This window comes from Geotrypetes seraphini, chromosome 3 (genome assembly GCF_902459505.1).
Source record: "Geotrypetes seraphini chromosome 3, aGeoSer1.1, whole genome shotgun sequence".
Taxonomy (NCBI): domain Eukaryota; kingdom Metazoa; phylum Chordata; class Amphibia; order Gymnophiona; family Dermophiidae; genus Geotrypetes; species Geotrypetes seraphini.
This window is the reverse complement of record NC_047086.1, coordinates 50696946-50712270: the sequence shown is the minus strand read 5'-3', so window position 1 is coordinate 50712270 and position 15325 is coordinate 50696946. Positions and strand designations below refer to the sequence as shown.

Here is a 15325-nt window from a genome sequence, read left to right as displayed (position 1 = left end):
GTTCAATTCTGGAGACCACATTATCAAAAAGATGTGCGGAGAATCAAGTCGGTTCAGCGAATGACCACCAGGATGGTCTCGGGACTCAAGAACCTCCCATATGAGGAAAGACTAAATAAACTGCAGCTATACTCGCTCGAGGAACATAGAGAGAGGGGGGACATGATTGAGACTTTTAAATATATCACGGGCCGCATCGAGGTGGAAGACGATATCTTCTTTCTTAAAAGACCTTCAACCACGAGAGGTCATCCGCTGAAAATCAAAGGCGGGCAATTTCATGGCGACGCCAGGAAGTATTTCTTCACCGAAAGGGTAGTCGATCATTGGAATGAACTTCCATTGCAGGTGATTAACGCCAGCAGCGTGCTCGATTTTAAAAAGAAATGGGATATGTATGTGGGATCTCTAGCCGGGTGAAGTCTGGGGGTGGGTCATTAGCGTGGGCAGACTTGATGGGCTACAGCCCTTTTCTGCCGTCATATTCTATGTTTCTATGATTAGGATCAAAAGAGATGAAAAGTTGAGGAGCCGTCCGATGACTCGGTGCGTCGCAGGTAAAAGGCTAACACCCTCTTACAGTCAAGTGTGTGAAGCGCCACCACGCCAGGATGCGAGTGGGGCTTCAGAAAAAACACTGGAAGAACAATGGATTGGTTGAGGTGGAAATCCGAAACCACCTTAGGCAAGAACTTAGGATGAGTACAAAGGACCACCTTGTCATGATGGAATACAGTAAAAGGCAGATCCGCAACAAGCGCTTGCAGCTCACAGACTCTGCGGGCAGACGTGAGAGCAACTAAGAACACCACCTTCCAAGTGAAAAACCTCAAAGGAGTCTTATCAATGGGCTCAAAAAGAGGTTTCATCAATTGAGCCAGAACCACATTAAGATCCCAAACCACCGGAGGGGGCTTGAGTGGAGGATGAACATTGAAAAGGCCCTTCATAAAGCGGGATACCACCGGATGGACAGAGAGCGGTTTCCCATCAAGCGGCTGATGAAAGGCAGCAATCGCACTGAGGTGGACTTGAATAGATGTCGATTTGAGGCCAAACCGAGACAAGTGGAACAGATAATCCAACACAGAAGACAAGGAGGCTGAGGACTGGTCCATGCAGTGTTCAGCACACCACGCTGCAAATCTGGTCCATTTCTGAGAATAGCATTGACGAGTAGAGCTCTTCCTAGAGGCCTCAAGAACATCCCTCACCGACTGGGAGAACCCTAAAGAGGGAGGCACGTAGAGAGGAACCAAGCTGTTAAATGGAGTGACTGCAGATTGGGATGTAACAGCGAACCCCGACTCTGAGACAGCAGAGAAGGAAAAACAGGGAGTAGCAGAGGTTCCCTGACACTTAGCTGAAGGAGCAGGGAGAACCACGGTTGCCGGGGCCACCGAGGAGCAATCAAGATCATGGTGGCGCGGACCGACTTGAGATGCACCAGTGTCCTGAGAATCAGAGGAAAGGGAAGGAACGCATAGAGGAACCCGTCCGTCCAATCGAGAAGGAAAGCATCTGCCTCGAAACGATCCGGGGAGTACATCCTCGAGCAGAAATGAGGCAACTTGTGATTGAGGGGCAAAGCAAACAGATCTATCTGCGGAGTCACCCATCGAACAAACACCTGTCGCAGAGTTCAAGAATGGAGTGACCACTCATGCAGCTGAAGCAGACGGCTCAACTTGTCCGCCAGATAATTCTGCTCGCCCTGGATATACACCGCCCAAAGAAAGAAGTTGTGGCACAGCGCCCACTGCCAAAGACGAAGGGCTTCCCTGCAAAGCGATAGGGAACCCGTACCCCCTTGCTTGTTCACATAATACATCGCCACCTGGTTGTCCGTATGCACCAAGACAACTGAATCCTGCAGCAAATGACGAAATGACGACGTTGAAGATGGCCTGGAACTCTAGCAGGTTGATGTGGCAGCAACGGTCCACACTCGACCAAAGACCCTGAGTCCGCAGGCCGTCGATATGCGCTTCCCAAGCGTACTCAGAGGAGTCCTTCATCAGAACCTTCTGATGCTGGGGCATGAGAAAGAGCAAACCTCTGGACAGATTGGAAGAGGCCAACCAACGGAGTGAGCGTTTCAAGGAGGGAGTCACCGCAATGTGCTGAGAAGCGGGATCCCGATCCTGCCGCACTGAGAAGCCAGAGTCCACTGAGGAACCCGAAGATGCAACCAGGCAAACAGCGTGACGTGAACGGTGGAGGCCATGTGTCCCAGGAGAATCATCATCTGCTTGGCCGGGACCGAATCTTGCTGAGCCATCAGCTGACATAGCTGCAGGAGTACAGCTTGCCGAGGCGGCGGCAGAAATGACCGGAAGCGGAGCATGTCGAGCATGGCCCCAATAAACTGCAGGGACTGAGAGGGGCACAACTGAGACTTGGGGAAGTTGATCTCGAACCCCAGACGCTGAAGGAAGATAATAGTCTGACGGGTCGCTGAAATAACCCCCTCTCTCGATAGGGCTTTGATAAGCCAATCGTCAAGGTACAGGAAAACCTGAAGGCCCTGCGACTGCAGGGCCGCCACGACCACCACGAGGCACTTCGTGAAGACCCATGGAGACGAAGCAAGCCCGAATGGGAGGACTCGATACTGCAAATGGAGGCTCCCCACTTAAAACGGAGAAACCGCCGAGAAGCCGGATGTATCGGGATGTGAGTGTAGGCTTCTTTCAGGTCCAGGGAACACAACCAGTCCCCCTTGTCCATCAAGGGATACAAAATGGGAAACGAAAGCATGCGGAACTTCTCCTGAACCAGGAACTTGTTCAGTTTCCACAGATCCAGAATGGGACGAAGGTCCCCGGTCTTTTTGGGTACCATGAAGTACCGAGAATAAACCCCGCAGCCCCGTTGGCAAGGGGGAACCTTTTCCACAGCCCGCAGGCGAAGGAGGGCCCACGTTTCCAAAAGAAGCAAATGAAGTTACGACATGTCAGAAAGAGACTCTCTGGGAGGTCTGTCTGGAGGCAAAGCCCGGAAGTTGAGGGAGTACCCCTCCCGATTGACGGAAAGGGCCCAAGTGTCCGCAGCGATCTCCGTCCAGCGCTAATAAAAGGCGCGGTGATGACCCACGGTGGGTAGAGGGGGAACCCCCAAGGCGGAAGGGGCCAACCCCCTCCCGCCGGGCCAGTCAAAAGGACGACTGCTGCTTAGGCGCAGCGGGGGTCTGGGGCTTAGGAGAAGCCCTCTGCTGCTGCGGACATCAGGGCGGAGGGCGAGAAAACGCCGGTGTGGACTTCTGTGGATACTGCCGGGGAGGCAGCCAGTAGGTCTTGGGCGGGTTTCGCCTTAGCCCGGACCAGGGAAGCGAAGGAGCGTTCGTGTTCAGAGAGGCGTTTCGTGGCAGCCTTGATGGAATCATCGAACAATTCGTTGCCCAAGCATGGGAGATTGGCCAATCTGTCCTGTAGGTTCGGGTCCATATCAACAATGCGGAGCCACACCAGTCGACGCATCACCACCGCGAAGGCCGAGACCCTAGACGATAGCTCAAAAGCATCATAGGAGGCCTGAAACATGTACAACCGAAGCTGCGACAGTGTATCCACAAGCCGGCGGAACTCCGCACGGCGCGCAGAGGGCAAAGCATCCTCGAAAGATGGTAGGGACTTGATACACCACTTGAGATAAGAAGTAAAAGTAAAGTTATAATTCAGGACTCAGTTCGCCATCATGGAGTTCTGATAGAGACGCCTCCTGAACTTGCCCATCGTCCTGCCCTCCCGGCCTGGCGGGACAGTGGCATAGACCGTGGACGGGTGAGACTTTTTAAGGGTAGACTCCACTACCCTTCTCAAACCCTTTGCAAGGCACAGTCCGGTACCGAGACTCCATTTTGGAGGGAATAGCCGGAATAGTGTAAGGCATCTCCAGATTGCGAAAGAAAGTCTGCTGCAACACCAGATTCAGAGGCAGCCGCAAGGATTCCCTAGGAGGGTATGGAAGCTCCATCTCCTCCAAATACTCCTTGGTATACCTGGAATCTGACTGGAGCTCCAGGTGCAAGGCCTTCCCCATATCCTGCACAAATCAAGTGAAGGAAGATGGCCTGCTCTCAGAGTGCTCTCCCGGTGGAGTGGTGGAACGAGACCGCAGGGCAGCCGAAAAGGAGAGGGAAGCCTCCCTAGAATACTGCGGGGGAACATCCATATCCACCTGCATGGACGCCGAAGAAGCCCCGCTGAAAGAACGAGGAGGCATCGACGAGAGCTTGTGCCTCAAAGTCCCCGGAGGGGAGGACAGCGAGGCATGGACCGTCGAGTTCCGAGGACGGTGCCCCTGAGAACTTCGGCCCGAAGACAAGCCTCGGGAAAACGAGCCTGGGTCCCCCAAGGCAGGCTCCTCCCGGATCGGGGAATCCAACCAGACCGGCGACCTCAACAGATTCGAGTTGGACAGAGTGAGGTCCGAGGTCTTAATGGAGCCAGTAGTGCGAGGACCCGGGGACCTGCCCCGCCTCGGGGGAGAGTCCCATGGACGCTTCGCAAGGTGCCTCGACCGAGGCCGGCTCGAGGGAGAAACTTGCCTCGATGGAAGAGGCAAGGAATCCGACGAGGACAGACGCCGAGATCGACGTGCCTTGCCTCGAGAAACTTCGACACGACGCTCAGGCTGGTCCACAGCGCGGGAGGTCGAGGCCGGAGCAAGCTGAGCCAACGCTGAAGAGAGCTCCGAGGAGATGATAGCCTTCAGTACCTCCTCAAACATCGGCACTGTGACCATATTCGGCCGGGCAGGTGCAGCAGTGCGTTCCACCGAGGGCGACCTCGAGGATGAGTATTCCTGTGTGGTGGAAGCACGCTTGGAGGGTTTGGAGGGTGGTTTCGTCGAGGCCGGCAGAACTACACTCACCACCTGGATGGCCAGAGACTCCGAGGAAGGCTTCTTCGGTAGCTGAGCTGAACCTGAAGGAGGAAGAGGGGACTTACCCGGAGTCGAGGTCTTCGAGATCGAGGCCCCGAGGCCTTCAAGGTCAAGGGAGACTTGCCCGGGACCGAGGCCAACGTCGAGACCGAAGCCGAGGTCAAAGCAGGAGCGGCTTCCATGGCATAAAGCTCCGCAATCCTGGCCCTACGTCACCGATGAGCCCGAGCTTGAAGCGTGGCACAGCGAGGACAGGAATCCTTCGGGTGATCAGCACCCAAGCACAGGATACACCAGCGATGCGGGTCAGTGATGGAGATAACCCACCGCACTGGGAGCACTTCATAAACCCGGTGAGAGGCCGGGACATAAGGTAAGACAGCCGCAGCCACTCGAGGCCAAGCGGCCACGGCGAACTGGGAGCCCCCGGTCGCCAAAACGAAAAACAAGGAAAATAAGCAATGAACAATGCGCACAGCGTCTCCCGAGTAAAACAAAGAAGCCACGGTGCTAGAAAGGCTCTTAGAGAACACAGAGAAGAGAAACAGGGCTTTCTGGCTCCGTGGAAAACTAAGAACTGAAGACCACGAGGAGGGGATGCGCCCTCTAGTGGAGCAGAAAGGCACGCATGCGTGGGCAGCACTAGCAAACTTTGAGATCTTCAATCAAGTTTGCTTGAAAGGCTGTCCGCAATGGGGCTCCGTGGATGACGTCACCCACATGTAGAGAATATGCTGCCTGCTTGTCCTGGGATAAATAGTGTTACAGGGTCTGGGGTGGAGACTGGGTAGAGATGGGCAGGGTCTGGCCCACGACTTAGCCCAGTGTTCTTCAACCGCTGGTCTGCGGACCGATGCCGGTCCACAAAATAATTCTTTTATTTCTGCCGGTCCTTAGGTGTAAAAAGGTTGAAGAACACTGGCCTAGTGGATGAGCAGCTGCCTCAGCACCCTGAGATTGTAAGTTCAATTCCCACTGCAGCTGCTTGTGACTCTACACAAGTCATTTAACACTTCACTGTCCTAGAAGACACACCCATCTCTAGAGGAGGAAAAACCAAGAAAAAAAATTCTGAACCAAATGGTGTGCCCTGTACCCTGTCCCCCCTCTGGTGATCTAGTGGTAGGCCGGGACAGGGTACAGGGCACGTCTAATGGCAGGCACGTGTAGTGGCAGCCAGTCAACCAGCCCCTCGTACCTTTTCAAATCCCCCATCCACTGCTTGAGGGTCCGTCAGCTCCAGTCCACCCCCCTTGCTCATGGGCCCAGCAGCTCCAGCCGGCTTCCCTCCCTGTCGTGGCACACACCTTGCAGAACAAGCCGATCTGTACACAGAGCTGCTGGATGGTACTTGCAGCCTTTGCTCTGCCGGGTTCCTTATTTCCCGGCTAGCAGCTCACAGGTCAGGAGTGCGGACGTCAGGAACAAGCTTTACGCTCTCCCGCTTGGCCCTGCACTGCTTTCTGAATGGCTGCCATCAGTTCTCACGAGTCCCACAAGAACTGACGGCAGCTACTCAGAAAGCAGCGCGGGGCCAAGCAGGAGAATGTAAAGCTTGCTCCTGACTTGTGCGCTGCTGGCCGGGAAATAGGATGAGGGAGGGATACACACTGGACTACCAGGTTAAAAAGAGACAACAACAGGCGGGAGGGTTTAAAAAGGGGCAGCGGCAGCGGGTAACAAGATTTGTATCTTCACTGCATAAGACGCACCGAGATTTCCACCCACCTTTGGGTGGAAAAAAGTGCATTTTATGGAGCAAAAAATACGGTAAGTGCCTGTCTAAAATATGTAAACCGCTTTGTGTAAACTACACAGAAAAAGTGGTATACAAGTCCAAACCCCTTATCCCTAATTAAAAGTGGTTAAAATATGAAAAAATAAAAACCCTCTTTAAACTGTCAAGTAACAAATTTTAAGATCTGCCTTTTTTTCTCATCTAAATTTTGAAAATCAAACTTTACAGAAATTTCCAAGCCCTCCGTGTATTTCATTTAGGAAATCCAAAATTAGCTTATAGTTATAGATCTAGGGCACTACTAAAAACATTTTCACAGAAAGCTTCCTTGCACTAATATGAGCAGTACCTGTTGTTGCTCTTCCATTATTTGCTTGTTTGGGTACCAAATAGAATGGATTTAATCGAAAACGGTCTCGTACTGTACTTCCTAGCCAAGGTTCAATTTTTAGGCCATCCTCAGTATTTGATGGCCAGTGTTGTTCCACTTCTAAAGCCAAAACTATGTCCACTGATATAGCTGGGTTGTCTTCAATACAAAGTGTGACTGCAGGGCATCTAGGCTTTTTTCTCTCGACTGAAACATTTGTTTCTATGAGAAAGACATGAGAATTAATAGTTGTCATTGGATTTATTACTTGATATACCGCTTATCACAAAGTATTAAAGTAGTATTAAAACTTCTATCATTCTACAGAACATTATTTCTATCCTTAGGTTTAATGGTAAATCTCTGTTTGAAATCTATGTTCAGTCGTAGAACATAATATTAGGAAATATAGTCTTTTCCAAATCACAATTAGACCAGTCGTAGAGGTGTTCTGAAGAGCCATAAAATTGAATCTTGAGAGATTTCTCCGCCAGATAAGCTATGGAGGGCAGTGTTTTGAAATCCCCCGAGGAAGAATCAGGAGTAGATTGAAATGACCGCAAAAATAGAGGGTATCTGGAGTTTCACAGACTATTACAACGCTGTTTTTTGCAAAAGCCACATAAGATAAGTGTTGCCTTTCATTTCTTTGAGTTTCTTGAGTAATTTGTTTTGACTATTATTACAAATAATACAATCTTTTTAGAGTAGCATAAGGTATAAAGAACCAGTATTTAGGTGTTACAAAATTTTTTCAGTAAGATAGGGAAGAGGGGTGAGCACAAATGATTAAATGATAAAAATACAGGATAGGGACCTGAAATGATATCTAAATCATAAGAGGTCCTATGAACTGATCTTTTATTTCCTTATGATATGTTCACTTGTTCCATTCAATATTTAGCATATTGTTCAAACGGGAATCTTTGTTAGATTTTAAAAGTAAAATATTTAAAAAGTTCTCCTGAAATTGTTACAATAGTAAACTTTAATCAGCAGTTCTTAGTGTGCATAATATGTAAAGATTTTTGCAAAATAGATTTATCATCATCCTGTTACCCACTTTTCTCTTCTTAATATGATCTTTAGCATATAATGCTAGCAGTGTTCCCTCTAAGCGGGCGGGTGTTGTGAGCAAACTTTTTTCACCGTGAGCCAAAAATATCGGGCGCCAGCAAGTTATGAGCCAACTCGCCCGATTCTCCTCTCGCCGCCCTGCCATCTGCCGTACGCCTCTTCCGATCGTGCGCTGTGACGAGAAACGTGTGCGCTGCGATGTAATATTTTGTGCGCCAGCGCACGCCAGCGCAGCTTAGCGGGAACACTGGTTCAAATGGTTTTATTTATTTCCCCAAATTTATTTTTGTTATACGCATTGAAAATATTTGATATTGCGTTTAAATCAAAATCTCAATAAACTTGAAACGAGTGCCCGTGAGATTGTGGGAGGGTTAAATACTCAAAACTTAGAAGTTTTTGCTACGCCAGCTTTCTGGTATCTTTACATACAGTGGCGTACCTAGCATATGTAACATCCGGGGCCCATTATTTTTTGGCACCCCCCCCCATCTGTAAGAAAAACATGATTTTTAGTAACAAACCACACGTCACACATGAGTACCTAGGAAAAGGCAGCATCTTACATATTGCAGTGAGCAGTACATCAATACACCCATTGTAAAACTAAACAAGCCAGACCAGCACAGATCAATCCTACACCGTCAATCCTAACAGAAAACCATGTCTTTCGAACACACAGAACACAGAAAACACCTTCGCCTAGTAAGGAATATGTAATCACAAACTAACCCCTCCCTCTTTTACAAAACTGTAGTGTGGATTTTAGCTACGGAGGTAACAGCTCTGATGCTCATAAAATTCTGAGCATCAGAGCTGCTACCACCAAGGCTGGTGCTAAAAACGCTTCACAGTTTTGTAAAAGGGGGGATAAAATAAAAATACATAGACAAAGGTTAAATTGAACCAGCAAGAAGCTGGACTCTGCATACAATGCTTCACAGAAACAGTGACACATGTCTCCTAAAGCAATAAATAAATAGAAATTTTTTTCTACCTTTGTCTTCTGTGGTTTCTCCTTTCCTCATCTTCTTGTAACTCTCTTCCTTCCATCCACTGTCTGCCGTCTCTCTTCCCCTATATGGCATCTTCTCTCCTTCTATGCCCCTTCCAGAAACTGTATGCCTCCCCCTTCCATCTCTCCTTTCACCCCATTGGTCTGGCATCTCTCTCCTCGCCTTCCCTCTCCCACACCTCTCCTCATAGTCTGGTATCTCCCCTTCCCTGATTCTCTGGCATCTCTCTCCTTTCCTTTTCTTCCATCTTTCGCTCCCCCTCCATGCTCTCACATCTCCCCCTTCCTTTTCCCTTAGACTGGCATACCTTCCTCCTACGCTCCAAGCCCTGGCATCTCCTTTAATTCCCTCCCTCATCTTCCTTCTCCCTCCAGCTGGGTACCGCAACACTCTTCCCTGCAGCTCTGCACTTCCCCACAATTGCCATGCTTCGGTTCCTCTTCTTCCTTCCTTCCTCCCCCCCCCCCCCGCGGGACCCTGCGGCACCATCAACTCTTACTCCCTCTAATGTCGGCCCTGCAGCTCCAGACTTCCTCGCACCTTCTCCCCTCCCCCTTTGGATCGCTATTATTTTAAATGTTATAGCCGCGGAGCTGTATCCATCAGTGGAGATGTCTAACCTCGGCCTGCCCCGGAACTCTTACTGCAGCAGCCGCCCGTCTAGGCAGGAACAGGAAGTCACTGTTGCAGTAAGAGTTCCGGGGCAGGCCGAGGTTAGACATCTCCACTGATGGATACAGCTCCGCGGCTATAACATTTAAAATAATAGCGATCCAAAGGGGGAGGGGAGAAGGTGCGAGGAAGTCTGGAGCTGCAGGGCCGACATTAGAGGGAGTAAGAGTTGATGGTGCCGCAGGGTCCCGCGGGGGGGGGGGGAGGAAGGAAGGAAGAAGAGGAACCGAAGCATGGCAATTGTGGGGAAGTGCAATCCCCCCAATGCGTCCCCTTACCTTACCGACGCGTGTGTGCGCTGTGAAGAGAAACTTTGCGCTGCGATGTAATATTTTGTGCGCGAGCGCAGGCCAACGCAGCTTAGCGGGAACACTGAATGCTAGTCCCCGTCCTTTTCTTCCTACCCTGTCTTTCCATGAACCATGTCTCTGTGATCGCCACTATATCCAACTCATCTTCTTCCATCACTGTTTCTAGATCCAGAATTTTGTTTCCCATACTTTGAATATTAGTATATACTGCTTTCCAGACATTGTCCCCTTTTCCCATCCATATAGAGGTATTCAGTGATTTACTTAGCTGAGGGTTTATACTCATCCAGTGGCTTTGATCACTCTTCCCCATCACTTCTAGTTTAAAGCTCTCTTCAGTATATTAGCCAGTCTGCCGTTACACTTCTTCCGTTCTTTGATAGATGTATACCATCCCTGCTCAGCAGCCCTTGAAAAATCATCTCATGGTCCAAGAAGCCAAAATGCTCTTGACGACACCATCCACATAGCCACACATTCATCTCCAGGATGCAAGCTTCTCTGACCTGGCCCTTACCCTCAACAGGGAGGATGGACAAGACTACCACTTGCGTACCTTACTGCTTCACCTTCTCTCCCAGAGCCACAAAATCACTTTTGATACATTCACAGAGGTATTTGGCAGCAGGACCAGGATCAACACGCATCTCCATCTTCGGGGACAACGGATCGACATCCCCAAAAGAAGCGCAGAGTAATAGCCATCGGGGACTCCATGTTGAGGGGCACCGAGGGACCAAATGCAGACCAGATATGCAGTCGAGGGAGAACTGCTGTCTGCCTGGAGCCAGAATACGAGATGTGACCGCCTGTCTTGATAGGCTTCTCAGGCCCCAGGACCACTTCCCAATGCTGCTCATCCACGTCGGAACGAATGACACTGCCAAGAACACTCTGGAGGACATAGAGACTTCGGAGCTCTGGGGGAGAGGCTGAAGCAGACAGGAGCACAGGTAGTATTCTCTTCAATTCTTCCTGTTAGGGGCAAGGGAAGAGACAGGGACGAATGTATCCTGAAGACGAATGAGTGGCTACAACGATGGTGCCGGGAAATGAACTTCGGATTCCTGAATCACGGAGAGGCACTACAGGGACTCCAGGGATCAGACGGACTCCACCTGACCACCAGAGGTAAGAATGTCTTCAGATACCGACTAGCCCGCCTGTTTCGAAGGGCTTTAAACTAGGTAAGTTGGGGGAGGGTACCCACTTATATACCGGAGCAGTAAGTAACAATCCTGATGTGGTGAACCAAAACTTCGCTTCTAAGTCTGAGATAAGTACCCTTGCTGCAAAAGATTCGCTAGGAGACACTTTAACTCAGATGGGTAACTCTCTACAGGAGTTTAGTAGACACAAAGAGTGGAGAGCTATGTATGTTAATGCACACAGCCTAGGGAATAAATTTCTAGAACTAGAAACAGAAATAGTAAATGCAGACCTAGACGTGGTAGCAATATCCGAAACATGGTTCACAGACTCTCATGGGTAGGATATAACTATACCAACAGCAATACAATCCCCTAATGGGAAACTATGTCACAATATTAATATATAATATATTCCCATATATCTGAAAAAGTGTATCCTACTTTACTTAAAAGTGTATCAAGGAGGAGGCCTCAGTAACAGAGCCCACGCTCAGTCGTATTCACAGACTGAAGATTTCGGCGTGGTTATACTGCTCTTTAGCTCTAATCATTGGCCAGCTCCTATATTTTACTTTAATATCTTCTATCAGAGTTTAAATAAAAATTCAATATTCTAATTAATATCCTATTCTATAAATATTTTTTGTCACGTTTTTTCTTTAAGTTTTTTTCCCCCAAATAACTTATTAATGTCTACACTTCTTCATCTGGTTTGAGACTAAACTGACAAGGTTTAGAAAACATTTCAGTTTTATTTCAAAAAGGACCTTGCTAGCACTCAATTTCTAGCAAGTCTCACTTTGATATTGCTAAGCAGTCTAATATTAACCACATTACTTAGCTTTTTAACAGTGCTTGTATGTCAAAGACAGCCAACGAGGCCAGCATTTCGTGGACTTCAACTTCTGTCCACTGCTTCAGGGAGACTGCTGTCAATAAGTTACAGAAAATGGCTTGATGCATATAATCCATGGCCCTGAAGCAGTGGACAGAAGTTGAAGTCCACGAAACGCTGGCCTCGTTGGCTGTCTTTGACATACAAGCACTGTTAAAAAGCTAAGTAATGTGGTTAATATTAGACTGCTTAGCAATATCAAAGTGAGACTTGCTAGAAATTGAGTGCTAGCAAGGTCCTTTTTGAAATAAAACTGAAATGTTTTCTAAACCTTGTCAGTTTAGTCTCAAACCAGATGAAGAAGTGTAGATATTAATAAGTTATTTGGGGGAAAAAAACTTAAAGAAAAAACGTGACAAAAAATATTTATAGAATAGGATATTAATTAGAATATTGAATTTTTATTTAAACTCTGATAGAAGATATTAAAGTAAAATATAGGAGCTGGCCAATGATTAGAGCTAAAGAGCAGTATAACCACGCCGAAATCTTCAGTCTGTGAATACGACTGAGCGTGGGCTCTGTTACTGAGGCCTCCTCCTTGATACACTTTTAAGTAAAGTAGGATACACTTTTTCAGATATATGGGAATATATTATATATTAATATTAGGATATAACTATACCAGGATACAACCTGCTTCACCAAGACAGAGAGGGTAAGTTAGGAGGAGGGGTAGCACTTTACATCAAAGAGAACATCAAGACAACCAGGATCACAGATGTCAAGTACACTGGGGAATCCATCTGGGTAAACCTGGCCAGAGGCGGAGAAAAATGCCTGTACCTTGGTGTGGTATACAGACCTCCAAGACAATCAGAGGACAAGGACACAGAATTAATTGAAGACATTGAGTATAGCAATGTTACTTACCGTAACAGTTGTTATCCAGGGACAGCAGGCAGCTATTCTCACTAGTGGGTGATGTCATCCGACAGAGCCCCGATACGGACGTCTCACAAGCATATTTGCTTGCAGAAACTCTGAAGTTTTGAGATGCCCGCACCGCGCATGCGCCAGTGCATTCCCGCCTGATGGTCCGGGCGTGTCTCCTCAGTTCAGGTAGCTAGCAGAGAAGCCAACCCAGGGGAGGTGGGTGGGACGTGAGAATAGCTGCCTGCTGTCCCTGGATAACAACTGTTACGGTAAGTAACATTGCTTTATCCCAGGACAAGCAGGCAGGTATTCTCACTAGTGGGTGACCTCCAAGCTAATCTCAATGGGATGGTGGGAGAGTTGGCAACTTAGGAGAATAAATTTTGTAACACTGTTTGGCCAAACTGTCCATCCCTTCTGGAGAAAGTATCCAGACAATAATGAGAAGTGAATGTATGAACCGAGGACCAAGTGGCAGCCTTACAAATCTCCTCAATCGGTGTCGATCTGAGGAAGGCTACAGAGGCCGCCATTGCTCTGACCTTATGGGCTGTGACCTTACAGGGAAGGGGTAATCCAGCCTGGGCATAGCAAAAAGAGATGCAAGCCGCCATCCAGTTGGAGATAGTATGCTTCGAGACAGGGCATCCCAACTTGTTCAGATCAAAGGAGACGAAAAGTTGAGGAGCAGTTCTGTGTGGTTTGGTGCGATCCAGGTAGAAAGCCAAAGCACGCTTACAGTCCAGAGTGTGAAGAGCTGATTCTCCATGATGAGAATGAGGCTTTGGAAAAAACACAGGAAGAACTATGGATTGGTTGAGATGAAATTCAGAGACCACTTTAGGCAGGAATTTCGGATGAGTGCGAAGGACCACCTTGTCATGATGGAATACTGTGAAAGGTGGATCCGCCACTAAGGCCTGAAGTTCACTGACTCTGCGGGCAGAAGTGAGGGCAACCTGAAAAACCACTTTCCAAGTGAGAAACTTCAGTGGAGCCTTGTTGAGAGGCTCAAAAGGAGGTTTCATAAGACAAGAAAGGACAATGTTAAGGTCCCAAACCACTGGAGGAGGTTTGAGAGGAGGATTGACATGGAAAAGTCCTTTCATAAATCTGGAAACCACAGGATGAGCAGAGAGAGGTTTCCCTTGCAGAGGCTGATGGAAAGCCGCAATAGCACTCAGGTGGACCCGTATAGATGTAGACTTGAGTCCAGACTGAGACAGGTGTAGAAGATAGTCCAATACAGAAGACAGGGAGGCTCGCTGAGGCTCCTTACGATTAGAAACACACCAGGAAGATAATCTAGTCCATTTTTGGGAGTAGCATTGTCGAGTAGCAGGCTTCCGGGAAGCCTCCAATACATCCCTCACCGCCTGGGAAAACTGGTGAGGAGTTACGTTGAGAGGAACCAAGCTGTCAGGTGGAGAGACTGCAGGTTGAGATGAAGTAGAGATCCCTGATGCTGAGTAAGCAGCGAAGGAAACACTGGAAGAAGGAACGGCTCCCTGCTGCTGAGTTGAAGTAGAAGGGAGTGCCAAGGTTGTCTGGGCCACCGAGGAGCTATCAGAATCATGGTGGCATGGTCGGATTTCAATTTGACTAGAGTCTTTTGAATGAGTGGAAATGGAGGAAACGCATACAGAAAACGATTCCCCCAATCCAGCAGAAAGGCATCTGCCTCGAGACGATGAGGAGGGTAGATCCTGGAGCAGAATTGAGGCAGTTTGAAGTTGTGGGGAGCCGCAAAGAGGTCTATCTGAGGCGTCCCCCACAGAGAGAAGATCTGATGAAGGGGTTTGGAATGGAGGGTCCATTCGTGAGGCTGGAGGAGACGACTTAAGTTGTCAGCCAAGACATTGTCCTTCCCCTGAATGTAGACAGCTTTGAGGAAGGCGTTGTGGCGAATCGCCCAATCCCAGACTCTGAGAGCTTCCTCGCATAGGGAGGCCGAGCCCGTGCCCCCCTGCTTGTTGACATAATACATGGCGACCTGATTGTCTGTGCGAATGAGGATCACCATGTCTCGAAGCAGATGTTGAAAAGCCTGAAGAGCATTGAAGATGGCTCTGAGCTCCAGAAGATTGATTTGATGGAGGCGATCCGCACTGGTCCAGAATCCCTGAGTGCGAAGCCCATCCAGATGAGCTCCCCATGCATAGGTCAAGGAATCTGTTGTGAGAACCTTTTGGTGGGGAGGAGTGTGAAACAGCAAACCTCTGGAGAGATTCGAAGAGGTCATCCACCAAAGTAGAGACTGCTGAAGAGCAGGAGTGACAATGATGTGACGAGTCAAAGGATCCGACACCTGTGTCCATTGAGAAGCCAGGGT

At 48.8% G+C, this 15325-nt stretch overlaps 1 protein-coding gene across 1 annotated transcript in view; it reads right to left on the bottom strand.

Annotated features, from left to right (window-relative positions):
• Positions 1-15325, bottom strand: part of LOC117358246 (cyclic GMP-AMP synthase-like) — a 124184-nt gene that overhangs the window by 56101 nt on the left and 52758 nt on the right. The window contains exon 4 of the mRNA XM_033939941.1: positions 6975-7217. Within this exon, the coding sequence (XP_033795832.1) occupies positions 6975-7217 (243 nt within the window). The remainder of the gene's footprint in view (positions 1-6974; positions 7218-15325) is intronic.